Genomic DNA, 19857 nt, shown 5'->3' on the forward strand with positions numbered 1-19857 from the left:
TCCGAATTTCTTCTTCCGACATCCGAGTTCCGAGTTCTGAGATGGCTTTGGACAGAAGAACCAACTCTGAGCGCAAAGCCTCTCTTCCACTAGCATTCACTTGTTCTCACCACCCCATCATCTTGAACGCTTCTGCAACCTACGTCCTCACACACGCTTTCGCAACTGCACCCAGCGAGGCTTTCAAGAAGCTCAAAAGCATTCGTAGCCACAGGCTGCATAGCTGGAATCGTTTGCCCAGACCTTCGCAACACATCTCCAATAGCTCAAAATGCAGCACGAAGTAGGCCGTCGTCATCGAGGGATGATCGAAGATGAAGATGCCGCCATTGGAAAGCTTGGTGCAGGTAGGTCTTGCTCCCCTCTTGTCTCGCTCGCTTCCTCCCTTGCTCTGCCCTATGCAAACGCTTCTTACTAAGCTCTCTTTCCCAACCTCTCTCCTCCTCCTCTTTTCTCGGTGTAAAAGAATTCGACGATGCGGGCTGCCTTCTAATCTCGGAAGTCGAACTGGTTTTCTCGCAACCTGGTGCGCTCAACTCGTCCACCACCTCTACCGCCGATGGAAGCCGTGATGAAGTTGCAACCGCCGTGTTTTCCAAAACCAAAGACTACGTATCCGAGTTCTCTCGCTATAAAGATCCAAACACCATCCGAGAAATCCGAGAACTTTTGCTCAAGCACGCAAGGCTAGATGAGAGGCAAGTGGATGAGGAGGCAAACGAAATCCAACAAACCGGTCTGCAACTAACGCAGTTCGAAATGGCTCAGCTGGCTAATCTGTGTATTACAGAAGTGGAAGAGGCAAAGGCCTTAATTCCGACATTGGCAACCAGAGACGAAGCAATGTTGGATGGTGTCTTGCAGGAGATGGATAACATTAGGAGGTTTTCCTGACCAGCGTTGAGGGGGGGGGAGAGCGAGCTTAGGCGACGTAAGTGTACTTTTAACATCAACCCCATCGTAAGCGGCTGTAAAGCATGTTTTCCTTCGATCCCAGAGGCAAGTCTCGTGGTCGGTGCGAGAGAGTGTGTGATCAACGACAGACAGTGTTGTTCTGGGCGGCGATTGTAGAGGACAATGCTGTCTTCAGCTGGGCTCGTTGGCATATTGAAACCCCCTCCCCCGCTGTCCGCTCCCAAAGCCAACTCTCTCCACTAAGCACTTCTTCAGCCCTTCCCACGCTCTCACTCCGTCGCCGTACCAATACAATCCTCCAAAGGCTGCTCCACCCAAATGAGCCCAATGATCAAAAACTCTCCAACCCCTTAGAACTCCTAGAACATCAACCGCTACCAACCCTGCCACGCCAACGCCAATTGGAACTGTAACAAAGGGTAAGAATATAATCCCTAACTGAGCCTGTGGAAAAGCGCAAGCAGACATGATCAAACATGCGTATACCGCACCACTTGCTCCTAAACTCGCCTCTCTTGCCATCATAGTTTTTGCTATCGGCAGGCTTAGAAGGCAGGATAACCTCTTGAACCGGATAGCAGCGACAATGTGCGATACGCTTGATGCGAATAAGCCGGCGCTTGTGAAGAATGCCAAAAAATGCGGTGTTGCGCAACTCTCAGGAATGCGAGAGTTGGTATAGGCATATCCCGTAGAAGCCAAGATCAGCGCCGACGAGGAGATCGACCAAAGTGCGATGCTATTAAACACCAAATGCAGCGCAGCTTGATGGCTATACACTGAGCTAACCATAGTATGCAGACGGTTGGAACCTGGACGATGAACGAAATGCCTAGACATCCACTTGTACATTCTTCCCCCGGCTCCTCGTCGCAACGAAGCGATGGACCATGCAGCAAAAACAATACTGTTCACCGCTACAATGGGCACAACCGCCTGTTTGCAAGGTGGAAGTTCAAGATAGCCTTCAGCAACGATGATATACGTCCGACCGATAAACTCTGTGAGCGCAGCAGGAAAGTGCAACTGTTCACACCATCCAAGAAGCGATTGCATCCGAACACCAAGCTTTGTGGCCGTGTCGTGGGCATGTGCGTTGGAGAGCTTTTCATCTGTTATCCCCGGCCCCCAAACATTGCCGCTGGAGCTAGTGGAAGAGGAGGAGGAGGAGGAGGAGGAGGAGGTCAAGTAGGAAGATATGTTGGAGAATACATCTCGTGAGCTGCCAAGCTGGCAAGCGATACCTTCCGTTTGCCGGAGCGAGTAGTAGGCTGCCGAGGTGAAGGTAAGGGTTGAGAAGCCGATCAAGAAGAGGAGTGCGCGGGAGATGGATGGGGGTTGTGCGTTGGAGGGGGGTGGAGGGGGTAAGCGGGAGTGTCGCATGGCATCACGGCGATGATTGGAGGGACTCCTCAGTCGGTGAGATGTTGTTACTTTCCGAGTGAATGGCGAGGGCATCCTTGAGGTTGTGGTGAGGTGCTGATGGAGGCTAGCAGCATGTCTGAACGTCGTAAAGGGCTGCCTAAGGCGTGGGATGCCTCGAAGGGCAGCAGCTAGGCCTGGTTGCAGCATGCTTGCTGATGAGCGGCTGGGCTGGATTTAAGCCACAGTCCAGTCTGATACGATAATAGTCTCTCTTGAAGAGCCTTGTGCGAGCATGCCCTCCCTATCGTTGCTATCGTCGTTGTCGAGATCAAGGCCGTCGACAGAGGCAAAGCGCTTTTTTACGTGCGAGGATGTTGTAACCGACTTCCGACTTCCGTATTCCGACTTCCGTATTTACAACTTCCGAGTGCCGACTTCCGAGTGCCGTGGAATTTGGCTGTGTTGCCTGGAGTTGGAAGATGTCAGCTATCGATGCTCGCTTGCCTTGTCCTGCCTCGCATCCACGATCACCCTCAAGCTGTAAGCCTGGCATCGTTGTGCGCAAGAGTGGAGATGCTATACGACTGCAGCCATGTCGAAGGCACAGTCAGAAGCAGCAGAGCGCACCTCGACATCCCGCTCCTCCTCCTCAAAGCCTGCTTCGCATCTTTCCACACCGGCTCCAACTGCAAGCAACCAGGGCCTGCTGTGGCTACTGTTGAGACCTTTCTTAGCACTTGCATTTGCAATCTTTCATATCGTATACCAAATCATTCTAGTAGAGCGCTCGGCTCGCACCGCCATCAAGGATGCTTTCAAGCAGGATCCAAATCTTGCACCGGCCTCGTACACCTCCCTCCAGCACCTTGTCGATGTTCACGAGACGCCGTCAAGCTCAATAAGGGTGCCCGAGCATCTAGCAGTTGTTCTTGCCGATGCGGTTCCCTCCTCGATCCGACTCTACGTGTCGAGGATGCTGATGCGAATCAGCGCAAGAGATGTCGCTTCCACTGCCGACCTCTGGCGTGATTTCAGATACGGCTTCCAAGCAGCCGTGGAAGCAAAACATGTCAACGATATGGCATCCATCGTTCATCTTGCTAGAGTGAGTGGCGTGCAGCAGCTTAGCGTCTATACGACACAGCAACTGTCGCCTACCGCGCTGCAATCTCTGAGTAGAGTACTGCAGGTAGGCTACAGCACTCAGGCGGTCATTGCGCAGCAAGAGGAGGGAGAGAAAGAGGTGCAAAGATTTGAGCAACAAGGAGCATCGAGCTCGTCGAGATATGCCGAGCTGAGAAGAAGGAGGACGATGGAGCTGTCAGCGAGTTGGCCAGCATCGAGCGGTTCGGAAGCAGGACTATCATCTCTCGATGAGACGCTGGCTTCCTCGTACACTGCAGATGTCGATCAAGAAGACGCTTGCAAAGCAAGAGTAGACATCCGTCTTGGACTCGCAACATGCTCGAAGAGGGCGAGAGAGAGGGGCACCCTCCAAGTAACGCTTTTAAGCCAGCAAGATGGTCAGGAGAGATTCGCACAACTTGTCAGCCAGCAACTTGGCCAACGGGCGGATGCATACTTGTTGGATGTCTTGCAACCAGACATGGCAGCAACACCGCAATGCCGATTCTCTTCATCATCACTGCGCAAAGCATGGCTCTCGAAACGCAAGACTTTCACCTCCGAGTTGACAGTAGCTGCACTAGATAAAGGCTTGGTGGAAGCAGGATACATGTGCGAACCAGATCTGCTCGTCGTGTTTGGTGGCAGACCAAGGCTGAGAAAGCTGTACGGCTTCCCTGCATGGCCAATGCGGCTGACAGATCTGTTCTACGATGCCAACATGCAGCCGCACAAGCCCTACCGTGCATCTGACTTTGTTGCAGCGCTCAGAAAGCTTGCCAAGACGCAACAGAGGTACGGTAGATGAGATTCGATTGCATCACATGCCAATCCCTCGCCACCATTCAGATCGCCATGGAAAGGCAGGCAGCCAACAAAGGCAATGTTGGCGGCAGTCGTCGGTTGAGAGGCAGTCATAAGATGCTGTCGCTTGTGCCCTTGGAAGCTGTTCGTTCATCAGAAGGTGCAAGAACTCAAGGTCATCCTTGCTGGCACTTACAGATCCAGCTCTTGTCTGCATGCAGTCATGCTCATCCTGTCTTCAAACGATTGTGTGTACATCAGGCGGACGCTTTGTAAGCACCTTTTCTTCTCCGTTTACCACCACCATGCGCGATGATGAAACCATCCAAGCGGACAACAAAACCGCAAGAGGGGAGGGGGGGGTGGGGGGGTTAAAGGCGAAAGACAGCAGAGATGCGAACAAGAGACATGCTGCAGTACCTGAGAGCGCAGACCAAGTCTATGCTACACACCTCCTCTCCTGATCTCAAAGCTCTGCGCGCGCTCCTTTCCATCGTTGTCGCACTTGGTGTTCTCTTGCTCTCTTGTTTTGCCACCACAACTATGTTGGCCTAACGTTTTCCTTGTTCGGCTTAATCATTCTTCGCCTGCTGTTCCTGCACACACAGCCTCTTGCCTTTGTCGAGGTTAAGCGAGGTCTCAGACCATCCAAGCTTTCTATACACTGACACTGTTACTGTTTTCCAATACGGCCGCCACTCATCTGTCTCCTGAACTTTGCTCCACCTTTGTCTCAGAGTGCTTGGCGTCAGCTGGCTCGTCGGTCTGGGAATGTCGCTTCTGCTCCTTCTTGCTTCGCTTTGATGCGCTTTTCATGCTCCGCTGGGATGCTTGGCCATCTAATGCTGCCCAGCCGAGAAGGAGTTCTTGGCTGCAGGCTGAGGAAGATGCTCGACTGCTTCACCGCCTCCTTCTGTAGGACTCGAGATATATACCACCTCATACCTTCAAGCCTTGATCTCTTGCTTAACCCCTTGGCCATACTCGAGGATAGCGGCAGCTTGCCTTGCTCCATCCCAACCACGTCAGCTCTTACATCGAAACCTCTTGCTACTACTTGGCAGACGTTGTAATCGCCAAAATGAAGCTCCTCGCTCTTCTCACCCTTGCCCTTTCGGCGGGCGTTGGTGCTTTTGCCCAGGGCAATAATGCTACTGCCTTCGCTGAGGGGTTTCTTAGTGCTCTCCGTACCAACAACTTGTCGTCGCTCGCCGACGTTGTTGGCATTCATAGCGAGGCTCTTCTTCCCGCTCTTCAGGGCGGTAACAAGACAGTTCTTGCTCCCTCTAATCAGGCTTTTGCTGCCCTCGGCGACAACGTCGATAGCCAGACGCTCGTTGCTACCATCGCCTACCACGGTATGTTTTCTCACTTGTTCCACCAACGAGATCGTCGCACTTGGCATATCTTTCTGCAGCAATGTTTTCCTTCGAACCTGTACTGATCTCTAGCCTTGTTTTGTGTGTTGGATGCAGTCCTCAATGGTTCCATTAGTACTGACTCGATCGGCACCAAGGATAAGACGATCGCTTCTTCGGCTCTTGTGATGCCAGAGTTCGTCAGCCTGCCGCGAAACCGCAGCCAGGTTGTCGTTCTTTCCAAGTACGAGCAGAACAACACTGTCTATGTTGAGCTCGAGTCGCGCAATGTTTCCTTGGCCATGGCCATGGATGGTGCTCAGTACGAGAATATTCGTGTTCAACCGATCGATCAGGTTCTTAGTATTCCCCCTGTCACCTCTGAGGTCGTTAGCAACCTTGGCGCTTCGCAGCTCGGCCAGCTTCTGCAGAGTGCCAATCTTGTGGAGCCTCTTGATGCTTCGGTGGTCACGGTGTTTGCTCCCTTGAACGAGCCTATCGAGGCAGCTCAGTCTGGCATGAGTGATGCTAGTGCTGAGCAGCAGACAGCTCTTCTTCTCAATCATGTGGTCAACGGTAGTGTCATTTACTCGACTAGTCTTGCTATCACGCCCGATGCGATCTCGGCTTCGGGTAATCAGCTTAGGGTGATGACCAACTCTTCCGGTGCTTTCGTCAATTCTGGTAATATCACCGCTCGTATTGTTGAGAGCGACTATGTTGCTAAGAACGGCGTTGTTCATCTTATTGACAAGGTTCTAGTCAACACTACTCAGAACATGCAGGCTGCTGGTTCTGCTTACAGCTCGGCTACTTCTGCTGCCGCTACTGAGACTGCTGCTCCTGGTGTTGGCTCTGAATCTGGTTCTGCTTCTGGTGCTTCTGGTGGTGGTGCTGGTGCTGGTAACGGTGGCAACAGGTTGCAAACCAGCGGTGCTGCTGCTGCCATCGCTGGTATGCTTGGCTCTGCTTTCTGGCTACTTGCTTAACCGCTGTTTGTAAATACAACCATACCCGTTCCTCTACACGTAACAACTCTTGATCTCACAAAGCACCCGGACTACTTGCCCGCATCCTCGTTCTTCCAACCCTCAAGTACATCCTCGTTCCAAGTGAAGAATGCACCTACCTCTCCCAACGCTTTGCCATCCTTACCCTTGGGCATCTGCCTAGTGCCTCTTGTTGCTAGAGCTGCGATACTCCAAGCGGGTTGTTGAGGTTTGAGTAGCTTTGCATTTTGATAGAGATGCAAAAACCTTTGCGCCTCTTGTTCTTTCATCTGATCCTTGCCCTTTTCTCGGAGAAGAGTTTGCATGTCTGTATCTACTACACCTGGTCTAACTGCAAACACTGCTATTTTTTCTTCTTCGTTTGCTAGCGTTCTTGCGATCGCATTCATTGCTGCTTTGCTCGCATTATATCCAGCCCAACCGGCAATGTTTCCCGTTGCAGCACCCGAGGAGACGAATAGCACGGTTGGCTTTGCAGATTCCCGAAGATACGAAAGCGCAGCAGAAAGCGTGGTGACAAGGGAAACAGTGTTGATATTCAGCATCTTGGCCAAGGACGAGGGCGAGAGAGACTCGATTCGTTGCGTTTCCACCACTCCGGCGTTGAGAATGATGGAATCCAGCCCACCGAATTTTCCAACCGCCGCACTAACAGCGGCTTCGTTCGTGCTGGCGCATGTAACGTCGCCCTGGATGCAGACCAGGTCGGAGGGATGGCAAGATTGCAGAGAGGATAGGTCGGAAGGGATGGTGCGAGAGATTGTTACCACCCGACTAGCCACGATGGGCGAAGCGTGGCAAGGCGGTGAACCGGTGAGGAGAAGTCGGAGCATGGCCAGACCAAGGCCGCGGGATGCGCCCGTGAGGAGCACCACTGGTTTCCTGTCTGCCATGGTCTGATCGACTTGTGTGGATAGAGAGGCTTTATGTGGTGATGGTAGGACGCAACAAGCACCGAGTTTGCAATCGTAATAATGTTTGATAAGCAACGCGCACGGACGTAAGAAAGGGTGAGGTTTCGATCCCGATCCCGATCCCGATCCAGATCCAGATCCCGATCCAGATCCAGATCCTGAGCCCGATTCCGATCCAGATCCTGAGCCCGATTCCAGCTCTCTGCGAAGGAGAAGCTTACTCTTGCAGCTGAGCGCACACATGGAGATGGTATAGCAGGAGTAAGCCGATAGAGGCCAGACGTCGGGGATGGTATTAACGAGATGGACGTGGACCACTGCTGCTATGATAGTGACTACTAGGATGTTTTCTCTCTCTGTCTTTGTCGTCGTCTCTGTCGTCGTCTCTGTCGTCGTCTCTGTCGTCGTCTCTGTGCCTTCGATCGCGGTGCCGGTGTGAGAGTCTCGAATCTCTGGTGTGCGATTCTGGATGGTCGAGAATGCTAGGCTGTTTGTTGATCTGTTGGTAGCGATTGAGCGGTTGCTGTTCATCGCTACTTTGCCTCCGAAGCGAAGCGTGTCTCTTGTCCTGCCTCTTGTCATCTTTATATCTTGTGGAAGTAGACGCTCGCTCCTCTCTCCTCCTCCTCTTGGCCTCGCGCTCAGCCCGAATGCTAGCCCTCTGCTCCTTCCTCCTTTGTCTGAAGTAGTTTGCCATTGGATCTTCCAAACCGCGCTGTTGCTCCTCCGGCTCCGTATGTGTGCCTTCCAGATGGCTGATCAACTGCGGCATAGCATTCAAACTCTTACTCTCTGCCTCGGCCAAGAGGCCATGCTGGGCCTTCACCTTTGGCTGCTTATACCCAGCTACATGATCAACCCTCAACGTCCTGCCCAACACCACCGCCCCGTTCAGATTGTCGACTGCCAGCACGGTGCTCCTTTGATCTTGGTACATTAAGAAGCCAAACCCTCTGTGTTTTCCCTTGCCCACCGGCTTCGGCTCCGGCTCCGGCTCCGGCTCCGGCTTGGGTTCCTCGTTCGACCCAGAAGCCTGCGTGCGAGAGGGCTGAGACTGTGCTCGGGGTAGGTTTACATCTACAACTTCGCCATACTGGGAAAAGATGGTGATGACGTCTCCTTCGGTGAGGTCGTAGGGTAGACCACCGATGAAGATGTATGCCGAATCCGAGTATTGTGCGTGCCAGGAGGCGGAGGGGTTGCCAAGGGCAATGTCTAGTTCGGCTTGGTTTATCCTCGTGATTTCCCGGACCACGTTCATTGTGGGTTGTGCGGCTGGCTAGCCAGAAGTGTAGAAGTGCGGGAGTGGCTGCCTTGGCATGTGTTGAGGGAAAGATGGATGTTGTGGTTGTGGTTGTGGTTGTGGTTGTGGTTGTTGATCGTTTAGAACAAATATTAGGGGGTTTCAGTTATCTCTGAGTTTTGAAAACACAATACTTTGAAAATATGTTTGGGCCCAATTTTTGACGCCCCAAGAAACTGCACAGGCCTGTGATACTTGCAACATGGAGTTTCACTTGACTCAGCAGGTAAAGGCAATTGCCAATTCCCTACACCAGGTCAAGATCAAAGTGATCATATCAGATGTTGTTGAACACTATACTGAATAATGCCAAAACCTTTGATTGAAAAGCTAAAGCAAATAGCTTACATCACACCTGTTCTGATTGCTGTCTTCTGCAAGCCTCATGCCATTGGTTTTGTCTCTCCTGCCATTTGGTGAAGGCCAATGTTGTCATTCCCATCCTTTGAGATTCTGTTGTTGTGTCCTTAAAAGGGCAGCCATGAGAAGCAAAGAGTGCAGTGAGCATCTTCTCCCTAAGATCCAGTGCTTTCTCCTGCCTGAACTTCTGGACTTGGTTCTGAGACATGCCCTCCATGGCAGCAGCCTGTTCCTGTTTGTATTGCTGCTGGTTTTCCCTTTGTTGTATCCTTGCATCTTCAGTAGCCTGCTGATATGCTTCCATCCCTGATGTGGTCTCCAGCACTTCAGCTTCAGATAGATTTTCTGATGCCTTAAGGTATTCTGCCACCTCATCTGGTCAATCATAATGGCTTGCAAACATATGTGCAATGATACAAGCTGTCATGGGCCTGAGTGCACAGGAAGCAGGAAGAACCACTAGTTCATATGAAGGGAGCGCAGGAATCAGGGGATCGGGCAGATCGTAGGATTTGCAGCAGAAGTCGCCGAGATCTGCAGTAGAATCAGCTCTATGACAGATCTCAGTGAGATTGGTACGAACAAGGATGATATCACGAATTCTGATGAGATCAGTAGTAGGAGAGGTCATATAGTAGATTCTGCGGAGATCAGTGACAAGGATGTTCATATGATGAATTCACATGCACAGAGGACCAAGCTCTGCCAAGACGGGGACCGAGCTCAGTAAATTGCAGCTGGTTACCACTCAGGGGTTCACAAGATAGGAGTCAAGAGAACAGTTGCCAGTTAGGAGGAAGGAGAACTGTGTCAAGGACACCAGCATATAGTTCATGAGGAAGAAGAGCTGTGTCGAGGAGGTTGACATGCAGCTCAAGAGGGACAGGAGTAGGGTTACAGGGACTCCTGCATAGCACTCGACAAAGGAGGTACTCTCTGGAGAGAGAGTTGGAGCAGTGGCGCTGGTGGCACTGCGAAGAGGTATAAAGCCATACCTTCTCGTCACTAAGTGGTCGAGTGGATCCTCATCCACTCTACTCACCATACAACTAGTCAATACTTTAGAAACATAAGTACTTATTAGTTTTCAAGTCAGCATAAGTTGCAATCAATAGATTGCTTCTCATCGAAGTGCATGTGTTGTATCACCGTTTCCTGACATCCGAAGGCAGTTCTTAGCAAACCAGCAGTCCGGATCTCGATAGAACCGAAGGCAGTCGTCCACTGTGGTCCGGGGATCACTTCAAGCGTTAGTCGACACACTGGACACTCATGTCGATGTCATCTATCCATACTCACACCAGACCATTGGTGTCAACATCAAGTTCACTTAGAGTCATATCATAGTTTGATCGTGCTGAGCTACCTCTGGACAGAGTGTCCACAGTGGTCAGTCGAAATCTGTCACAACATCAATACAACTACAGATTCCAACGAGAAAAGCGGCAGAGACGGTTCTGTCGCATATTACACTAGGAATCGTAATACCACTAGCACTGTCACATAACTCGACAGAATCGGTGATAGTACTGATACTACTACTGATCTCAGGTTTCAGGCGCGCGACCTCTGACACAAGCCTGGACTGTATGTGCAGCTTTCTCATGGTCCTCTTCTTGATACAGGTTGCCTCAAAATCCCATGAGACATTGGAAGCAGTTCTTGAGGTAGGCAATGCCATGTTCAGCCTTGACATGAATGCAGGAGAGTGAATAGTTGAAGTAGTGGAGATCTCTGCTCTTTGCAACTGCAGTGTTGCTGCACAGTCCAACCATGTAGCTGGAGTAGCCATAACCAGCATCAACCCAGACAAACTTGCCTTCATCAAGATGCAAATGAGGCTTTGCAACAATACCACTGCCTGAATCCCAGACTCATGCATCATGTGATGACCCAGGATGTCCAACCACCAACTCAACAATGCACAAGGAATGAGGGAGGAAGACAGGGGCAATGTTGAATGTATAATTACCCTTGTATGAGTAATGCTTGCAAGCATTGAGTGCTGACTTCCAAGCAAGATTGATGTGTGTACCATCTACCACCAACCATCCTCTAGACCATTCCTCAACTCCACTCTTATCAGCAACCCATGCTTTTGCCTTAGCATGCTTGTCTTCAGTTGCAAAGGTTACTACCTCACTGTTCAGCTCATATAGGCCTGCAATAGTCCTATCTGTCCACTTGTGAACTGAGCCCTGACTGCAACCACAGGCAAATGCAACATCACAAACTCCACCACCATTTCCTGACTGTCCAAGCCAATATAGACCCACTGCCACTTGCTGCTGAACATGCCAAAAGCTTGATATTGATCTGAAGGCAATGGTTGTGCTGAGTCCATAAGTGAGAGCTTGGAATGCATCTGGGGTCATGTGAACAGCCCCTCAAAAGAGCCTGTGGTTGATGACAGCATATTGATCAAGCATGTTGATGAGGGGATCCCTTTGTTGTGGCAGTTGAAGGTGTTCAACTGTGTATCAAGACTGGCTGATGATGTCGTAAGTCCTGATGAGCATGAATGAGACAGCATGATCAAACATGTCATCATCAGACTCTTCAAGGTCATCATTAGGGTGCCAAGTGGCATCAACATCCATCAGATCAAGTTGCATCTTGGATTCCACCATCAATGAGTGCATGATGGCAGTCTCAATGTTGTCCAGGAGGTGCTGTTTGTCAGAAGTGCACACCATGGTTGAAGTAGAGGGCCAGAAATAGGAGATTGATGATTGATGAGTTCAGTTGAACAAGGAAGATGTGGTCTGAAAGAGAGTCCAAAGCTACAAACACAACTCAGCTGAGTTCTGTGCAACATGCATGCTTGGAACCAGGTGTCATGGGCCTGGATGCTCAAGAAGCAGGAGGGTCACTGGTTCATATGGACGGAGCACAGGTATCGAAGACCTAGTCGATACCAGTAGAGAGCATGGTCGTAGTGCAGTCTCCATGGAGACCATGGACTCCTATGGATTCACATGCAAAGGAGCACTGAGCCCATATGCGAGGAGGACCAGGCACAGCCACGAGGAGGACCAAGCTCAAAGAGCAGGCGCAGCCACGAGGAGGACCAAGCTCAGATGGTTACCACTCAGGGGCTCGAGAGACAGGAAGTCGACACAGGTCACGAGGAGGAGGAGCAGTGTCGAAGGAGTCGACACCACTCAAGAGGCACAGGGGTGCCAAGCAGGAGAGGCCCCTGAGCAGTACTCGATGAAGAAGGTACTCTCTGGAGAGAGAGCAGGAGCAGCATCGCTGGCAATGCTGTGAAGAGGTATATAACCATGCTTTCTTATCATCATAGGTCGAGTGGATCCCCATCCACTCTACTCACCATACAACTAGTCAATACTTTAGAAACACAAGTACTCATTAGTTACAGTCAGCATAGCAGCAATCTATCAAGGTTGCTCCTCATCGTAGTGTGTGTGTTGTATCACCACTACCTGACATCCGAAGGCGCCCATAGCAGGTTAGCGGTCCGGATATCGATAGAACCGAAGGCAGTAGTCCACTGCGGTCTGGGGATCACTTCAAGCATCAAGTCAACACACTGGACACTCGTGTTGACGACACCAACCTTATCACCAACACCATCAACCTCATTAACATCGACATCACCAATCTCATCACCAACACCATCAACCTCATCATCATCAACACTCACACCAGACCTTGGTGTCATCATAACATTGATATCGATCGTGCCGAGCTACCCCTGAACGGAGTGTCCACAGAGGTCAGCCGAAACCTACGATAGTATATACAACAAACGCCACCTGCTGTCACTGCACAACTTGATAGTCACCGAGTATCTCGAGACAATAGCTGTCGCACAGTTTGATAGTCACCGAGTATCTCGACAGACCGACCTGGGTTTCAGGCGCGAGACCCCTGACACCAGGGCTACATGCAGCATTCCTCCCCCAAGATTATTCTTCCACACTTCCACCAATCAGCATCTTTTATGTGGAACAATTCATTGCATTGAAGCAATCTACATTCAAGAGATTACATGGAAGACTGGGTATGGGGTATGCTAGTCAAACATATTGAGAGCTAGCTTTAGAGAGAGCAATCATACAACAAGTCAGAAACACAGGAACAGAACTTGGAGAACTTGAAAGGAACACCATTCTTTCCAAATGGTCTACTCACAAGCTGAATCACTGTTGTCCTGCTGATCCATGGCATGAACCAGTGGGTCAAGTTCAAGATTGCTTTGACTACTTCCAGCAATGTTGCCAAAGGGTAGATTAGGGTTCATCATCTGCACCATCTCCATGAGCCAACCATGCTCTTCAGTTTGCATGCACTCTTTTCTCTCACTTTCTTCCCTGGCAAATTGAATGCACATTTCCTCCCTCTTCATGTGTTCCTCCTCAACCTTGATTCTTGCCTGAAGCATGTCTTGGGTGCAGAGCCTGCACAATTTCCAACAGCTCTTCTCACTTGCTCTTGGTAAGGGGAGGGTCAAGACTTCTTGGGTGTTGTACCTGTGGCTGGAGAATGGAAAACAGAGCCACCATCACCATTGTCCACTTCATCAGCCCCAAAAGTGGTGCTGGATGAGTGCTGGTGGGTTGGAGTGTCTATAGGGGTAATGGTGAAGGGGGTGGGGCCAATCAAAGATGGGTTGGATGAGGAAGAGAAGGGTGAGTGGGATGAAGATGAAGATGAAGCAGCAGCTGGGGTGGCTGCAACCAAAGAAGAAAAAGACAAGATAACTCTTGCTCCAATGGGATCATATTGTGACTCCTCAAGAATGGATTCCATGCCAGGAATGTTGTGTTGCTGAGGGTAGAGAGCATTGCTGGCATTGTCCATGTTCACATTGGCATCAACCAAGTTATTCTGAGAGGAGGCAGGGGGGGGGGGGGGGGCATCATATGGGTGACCAGTGAGAAGAACAACTGGACCAGTTTGTGCATGGTTGGTCATCAACTTGTGCCAGTGCTCAAATCAAGGGCAGCTTTGAGCAATTGATTTGTGTGTGACATAGTCCTGCAAGTTGATAAAGAAGCATAGACAGAGATATAAAGTATAAGAACATTGGCACACTTAACATGAATCAACTAAGTTGTACTTACAGAGCTGTTGTGATCCATGTCTTGAAGAAGTACTCCAGCACTGGTCTGCTGCAAGATGGTCTTCTTGATGTTGTTGTATTGTTCAGTGAGCCAGTGAATCTTTGTCTTTACTCAACCAACACCACCAACAGTAGACTTGTCTGGGAACAGCTCCTGCCATATCTGCCTGCAGATAACATCTTTGTTCATCTTCAGACCCTTTTCCTGTTCTGCAGTCAAATGTCCTGGCAATAGAACACATTGGTATTGAACATTATTGTAGATGATATCAATGAGGTGATTTATGTCACTAGGCAACCAATTGAAGTAGGCAATATGATCTGTGTTGTTGAAACTGCTGCCATGAGTACTGGCTTGGCTTGATGGCTGTGAGCTGCAGAGCATTTGAGTTGGGCAGGTAGAGGCTTGGCAAGGCAAAGAAACTGGTAGTTGTGGTGGTGTTGGAACCAGAAGGAGTGGAGGAGGACAAAGGGGATTAGTGGGAGAGGTTGCTGGCTGAGTCAACTCAGCCCCAGCCAAGGTGCTGGAAGTTGCAGAAGGGTGGGGCTGACGAGAGCCCATCAAGGTTGGACTGAGCTGGCATTGTGTTGTGCTGCAAAGCAGTTGAAGACTGCTCTGATGCTGGAGCCAATCCAGAGGCTTGCTGCAAAGCTGTGAATAGTGTATTGTTGTTGATATGGTCATGAGGGGATGGCATGTCCATGTCCTGGCACTGACAGGGAGGAAATGCTACTGGAGATGGTGATAGAAGTGAAGCAAGGACAAATGTAACTCAAAGCATGAGAAAGTGTAGACAGTGCAGAAAGTGGAATTCAAGGGTTGTGTGCAGAATTGTGTTAGAATCATGTAATATCAGCACATGACAAAAACTCCTGCTGAAAACTCAAATAGTCAGAAACCCAGGCTCATGGCAAAAATAAGTAGAGGTTTTCAAAACTTCTGAGCTTTTCTTTCCTGGCAGAGCTTACTTAAGCAGTGAGTTTTCACATTGCGGTGGGGTGCATCTGTGGATAATGGCCCCTGTCTGGCGTGTGTTTGCGCTCGGGCCAACACTTGACCCCTGCTTAGTAAGACAGTGAGAGGCAAAAGAATCGCAATTCCCTATCGTCGCACAAGTCATCATCACCACCACCTTCACTTGCTCAAGGAGATCAGATAGCACCCTTCTTCTCAACTCGCCATCCATCAGGCCTCACCCTACCACAAACGAAGCGCCACCGTATCCTATCCTCCTTGCTCCGTTCGCGATGCCCTCGGATCTAGGCTACTGGCTAATCTCGGTCCGCCTGGAAGACAATGATCCGCATCAAATGTTTTCCTCACTCGGTTGCAAACTCGTTTCTGACAATGCCTCTGCTTCTTGCGATTTGGGTCAACTCTGCTTCCCGCCGCTGAAAACTGGCACTCTGGAATCGCTAATCTCTCTCTCGGAAGATCTGCCGAAGCTCGAGAGCCTATATACCTCTATTGTTTCCAAGATCATCGACACTCTCCGTGCTTTGCTCAACAACGACCAGGCTGCGCTTGCACAGCATGTTTTGGTCAACGAGCAGAGTTTAGACGACTACATGCTTGGTTGGGCGTGGAACACGGGCAAGTACCGTGCTGATCGCGCATTGCGGGAAACGGTGGAGATGTTAGGCAAGGAATTGACTAGCATCGATAACGTTATGAAGCAGAAACTTGCAAACTACAATGCAGCCAAAACACAGTTGCAGCAGTTGCAGAGGAAGAAGCAAGGCAATCTCTCGGTGCGCTCCCTTGCGCACCTAGTGCACAAAGAGCACTTTGTCGACGGCCAGAGCGAGTATCTGGAAACCCTCCTAGTTGCTGTTCCGAAGAACAACATAAACGCTTGGACAGCCAAATACGAGAGACTCACGCCCATGGTCGTCCCGAGATCATCCAACCAAATCACCTCGGACGAGGAATTCGCATTGTTCAATGTCACCGTGTTTAAGAGAGTCAGGGAGCAGTTTGTTGAGAGATGCAGGGAAAACAAGTTTATCGTTCGTACCGATTTCATCTGGGATCAACACCTAGTCTCACGCCAACGCGAACACTTGGAGCAAGCTGCAGATTCAGAGAAGCAGCTCTGGACCGAGTTGCTCAGGCTCGCTAGGACCAACTTTAGCGAAGCCTATCAGGCCTTGGCCCATGTAAAGGTCGTAAGGGCCTATGTGGAGAGTGTTTTGACCTTTGGACTGCCAGCTGATTACTTTGCGGTGGCGGTCAAGCCCAATGCCAAACGGACAAAGGCCTTGTTGGCCGCGTTGAAGAGTCATTTTGCCTACTTGCAACCGGCGAGTGATGGCAAGCGGAACGAGGGCAATGTGGCGGATGCACCAGGAGAGTATGCTCACTTCTTGGAGCAAGAACAATATCCCTTTGTTTTGGTCGAGATGCTTATGGTTCCTGTATAAACCTCTCAGGCCGTAACACTCTTTGCAGGGGGCAGAGCGATGTGGGTTGGTTTGTTTTTTCTTTCCTTTGTTGATGCTAGTATCGAGTTCAAAGATAGCTTCTTTCAATTGATCCTTCGATATGGCCCAAGGATGTAGCACTGATTCCATTCACACACGATAAAGGGTGGTAGGGTACATGTCTCTGCATTGGTCTATGCAGGCGAGCAGGTGGATGGCAAAAGCTACGACTCTCTCTTTCTCTGCTGCTCGTCCAAGCTTGCACCCTTCTCAATCTGCATGCTCTTCATCTTGAGGATGTGCTCATTGATAAAATACCTCTTCAAGGTAGAAAGTGGGATGGAATGGGCACCATCAATCTTTCCCAAACAGAGGGCCTCATGGCCGCATGTACAATCAAATGGCTGAGACATGTGCCATTCGGTTGATGGATAGACTGTTGCAACGCGGGCACCGTCCACATGGAAGGAAGCATGTCAGTCTTCTTTCTCCATCCTTGACTCGAGATCGGATTGGATAGCGTAGGCTTGGCTTGCTTACAAAACGTCAATGTGTCGCCCTTGTTGATCTTGTTGATCGCTTTTGCTTTCCAACTCTGTTGATCCTCCGCATCTCCGATGAGAAAAGCTACGTTTGGATCGCAGCTATGGTTGCAATACAGCAGGTCCGAGTTAAGTTCAATATGTGTCCAAGGTCCCGTCTGGACAGTCGAGTAGGATCGAGTGCTAGCCAAGTCTGCATGCGGTGCGAACGCGGTGATCAGATCGCCAGGGAGGAAGGCGCCGAGAGAGATAAGGTGCGAGTTGTACGAGCCCTTGTTAAAGATCACTTGCAAGAGAGAGGCGTGTGTCGGGCGATGGTCGCGCGAGGCCAGGAGTCCGTCGCCTAAGCTAAGGTGGCCTTGATAGCCTGACTCGGAGCAGGTGGATAAAGGCGCCCGGTTCGGGCTGCTAGTCATCATTTTGGTTGAAGCTACAGGGGTGAGGATGGAGGAGGTAGAAAGCCACAAATACAAGATCCGTATGCAAGATCAAGTTAAAGTCATTTGTCAGTGGTTGGAGTTGAGGCGTTTTTTGTTGATGATGGTAAGAGAGAGAGAGCGAGAGAGCGAGGAGTCTATATATATACAAAAGAAGAGCGGCAGAGAGCCGCATCGACTGCGGAACATAACAAAGCATTTGTCTTGAGTAGGTTGTGACACATGTGGTCCGTGCTCAGATGCTCAGCCCTTTTACTCGGCCGTAAGCGCTACCCTCACTGTCTCTACGCTTTGTGTAGCCTTATCTACTTCAACTGATCAGACCAAGCAGCACAAGCAAGCTCCGATAGATGCATGAAAGCCATCAACCCCTCCAACCCAATCAGCGGCCAGCATTCCTCCAACGCACAGACATCATCCTCACACCTTCTCAACGCTTCCATCTCAGCTGCTTTGCTGTAACGCAGAACAAGAGTCTCGTGCGCGCGAAAAGGAGAGTTCGACTCTCCCTTTCTATCGACGCTTCCGGCTAACCCTTAAAGCCGGGCCGGCTCAACCCACAGACACTCTTTCCATTCTTCCAATCGCACGAGAGAGCCCTGCACCAAAAACCTTTTTTGCCAGAGAGTTGCAAGAGGAACTTTACACTACTAATTCTTCAGAAGCAGTATCTTGTCAGTCGTTGCCTGCCTGAATCCCGAAATCTGTAGTAAAAGGCAGTTACAACTAATCTCAGCAAGTTCTGTAGTAAAGGCCTCCTAATATTGTTCCTGCTCAAATCGGTTGTAGAAGCCTCCTATGACTGTTCTCATGTGGATATGTTGTAACTTGAAAGGTATCACAGGTTTCAACTGACCATGGGGGACACTCGGTCCAGAGGTAGCTCAGCACATTCAATAACCAATAGATATGTTGAGATGTCACCTGTCATGGGCCTGGGTGCACAGAGCGAGGAGAGACTGAAGTTCAAATGAAGGTAGTGCAGGAATCATGGGATCAGGTAGATCGTAAGAGCTACAACAGAGTTCACCAAGTTTGGCAGTAGAATCAGCTCTGTCACAGATCGCAGCAAAATCGGCATGAGCATCATTGATATCACGAATCCCACCAGAATCTGCAGCAAGTAAGATTGTGTGGCAGATTCCATGGAGATTGGTAGTAAGGATGTCTGTATGACAATTCACATGTGAGAGGGACCGAGCTCAGTGACATGTGGTTGGTTACCACTCAGGGGCCCACAGGACAGGAGTAAAGGAGAACCATCACTGGTCAAAGGAAGGAGAGCTGTGTAAAGGACACCAGCAAGAGGGACATGAAGAGGAGGAGCAGTGTCGATGAAGTTGACACAGCTCAGGAAAGACAGGAGGGACAAGGCTCAATATGGAGGAGGTGCCTCCTTGGAGATCCCTGTACAGTACTTGACAAAGAGGGTACTCTCTGGAGAGAGAGAGCAGGAGCAGTGTCACTGGTGATGCTGCAAAGAGATATATAATCATACCTTCTTGTCACAAATGGTCGAGTGGAGCCTCATCCACTCTACACACATCATAACAACTAGTATTACTTTAAGCATAAGTATCATTAGTTTATAGTCAGTATAGTAGTAATCAATAGATTGCTCCTCAACAAAGCATGTGTGTTGTATCACCACTCCCTGACATCCAAAGGTGGTTCTTAGCAAACCAGCAGTCTGGATAATGAGAGAACCAAAGGCAGTCATCTACTGCAGTCCTGGGATCACCTCAAGCATTAGTCAACACACTGGACACTCATGTCAATGTCATCCATCCATACTCACACCAGACCATTGGTGTCAACATCAAGTTCACTTAGAGTCATATCATATTTTGATCTTGCCAAGCTACCTCTGGATGGAGTGTCCACAGTGGTCAGTTGAAATCTGTCATAACATCAATACAACTACAGATTCCAATGAGAAAAGCAACAAAGACAGCTCTGTTGCATATTTCACTAGGAATCGAAATACCATTAGTGCTGTCACATAACTTGACAGAATCAGTGATAGTATCAATACTACTACCAATCTCAGGTTTCAGGTGTGCAACCTCTGACATTAGAGTGGATCATTCAAGCAACACCCCACAATCACAATGATGGACCAAGGCCTCAACAATAAGCTCGACTGGCTCCTAGCACTATTGGAAGCCCAGCTCGAGCTCACCAGGCAAGGCCAATGAGAAGAATGACTTC

The 19857-nt window shown here is 50.0% G+C and overlaps 8 protein-coding genes across 8 annotated transcripts; 4 read left to right on the plus strand and 4 right to left on the minus strand.

The window, feature by feature from the left end:
• Nucleotides 1–271: 271 nt before the first annotated feature.
• On the plus strand, nucleotides 272–894 carry UHO2_05241 (uncharacterized protein; the record flags this gene model as incomplete). The annotated part of the gene is made up of 2 exons (XM_041556243.1): nucleotides 272–347; nucleotides 467–894. 2 exons carry the CDS (start codon nucleotides 272–274, stop codon nucleotides 892–894), a joined length of 504 nt encoding a protein of 167 aa, XP_041412177.1.
• Nucleotides 895–1086: 192 nt separating this feature from the next.
• UHO2_05242 (uncharacterized protein) lies at nucleotides 1087–2373 on the minus strand (the record flags this gene model as incomplete). The annotated part of the gene is made up of 1 exon (XM_041556244.1): nucleotides 1087–2373. The coding sequence occupies one exon, from the start codon at nucleotides 2371–2373 to the stop codon at nucleotides 1087–1089; it is 1287 nt and encodes a 428-aa protein (XP_041412178.1).
• Nucleotides 2374–2872: 499 nt separating this feature from the next.
• On the plus strand, nucleotides 2873–4213 carry UHO2_05243 (uncharacterized protein; the record flags this gene model as incomplete). Its single annotated transcript, XM_041556245.1, has 1 exon — nucleotides 2873–4213. One exon carries the CDS (start codon nucleotides 2873–2875, stop codon nucleotides 4211–4213), a length of 1341 nt encoding a protein of 446 aa, XP_041412179.1.
• Nucleotides 4214–5290: 1077 nt separating this feature from the next.
• On the plus strand, nucleotides 5291–6556 carry UHO2_05244 (uncharacterized protein; the record flags this gene model as incomplete). Its single annotated transcript, XM_041556246.1, has 2 exons — nucleotides 5291–5567; nucleotides 5661–6556. The coding sequence occupies 2 exons, from the start codon at nucleotides 5291–5293 to the stop codon at nucleotides 6554–6556; spliced, it is 1173 nt and encodes a 390-aa protein (XP_041412180.1).
• Nucleotides 6557–6627: 71 nt separating this feature from the next.
• UHO2_05245 (uncharacterized protein) lies at nucleotides 6628–7470 on the minus strand (the record flags this gene model as incomplete). The annotated part of the gene is made up of 1 exon (XM_041556247.1): nucleotides 6628–7470. One exon carries the CDS (start codon nucleotides 7468–7470, stop codon nucleotides 6628–6630), a length of 843 nt encoding a protein of 280 aa, XP_041412181.1.
• A 316-nt stretch (nucleotides 7471–7786) lies between these two features.
• Nucleotides 7787–8752, minus strand: UHO2_05246 (uncharacterized protein; the record flags this gene model as incomplete). The annotated part of the gene is made up of 1 exon (XM_041556248.1): nucleotides 7787–8752. The coding sequence occupies one exon, from the start codon at nucleotides 8750–8752 to the stop codon at nucleotides 7787–7789; it is 966 nt and encodes a 321-aa protein (XP_041412182.1).
• Nucleotides 8753–15491: 6739 nt separating this feature from the next.
• On the plus strand, nucleotides 15492–16667 carry UHO2_05247 (putative VMA5 - H+-ATPase V1 domain 42 KD subunit, vacuolar; the record flags this gene model as incomplete). The annotated part of the gene is made up of 1 exon (XM_041556249.1): nucleotides 15492–16667. The coding sequence occupies one exon, from the start codon at nucleotides 15492–15494 to the stop codon at nucleotides 16665–16667; it is 1176 nt and encodes a 391-aa protein (XP_041412183.1).
• Nucleotides 16668–16989: 322 nt separating this feature from the next.
• On the minus strand, nucleotides 16990–17628 carry UHO2_05248 (uncharacterized protein; the record flags this gene model as incomplete). The annotated part of the gene is made up of 1 exon (XM_041556250.1): nucleotides 16990–17628. The coding sequence occupies one exon, from the start codon at nucleotides 17626–17628 to the stop codon at nucleotides 16990–16992; it is 639 nt and encodes a 212-aa protein (XP_041412184.1).
• Nucleotides 17629–19857: the final 2229 nt, after the last annotated feature.

This window comes from Ustilago hordei (genome assembly GCF_900519145.1).
Source record: "Ustilago hordei strain Uho2 genome assembly, contig: UHO2_contig_12, whole genome shotgun sequence".
In the NCBI taxonomy this organism is placed as follows: domain Eukaryota; kingdom Fungi; phylum Basidiomycota; class Ustilaginomycetes; order Ustilaginales; family Ustilaginaceae; genus Ustilago; species Ustilago hordei.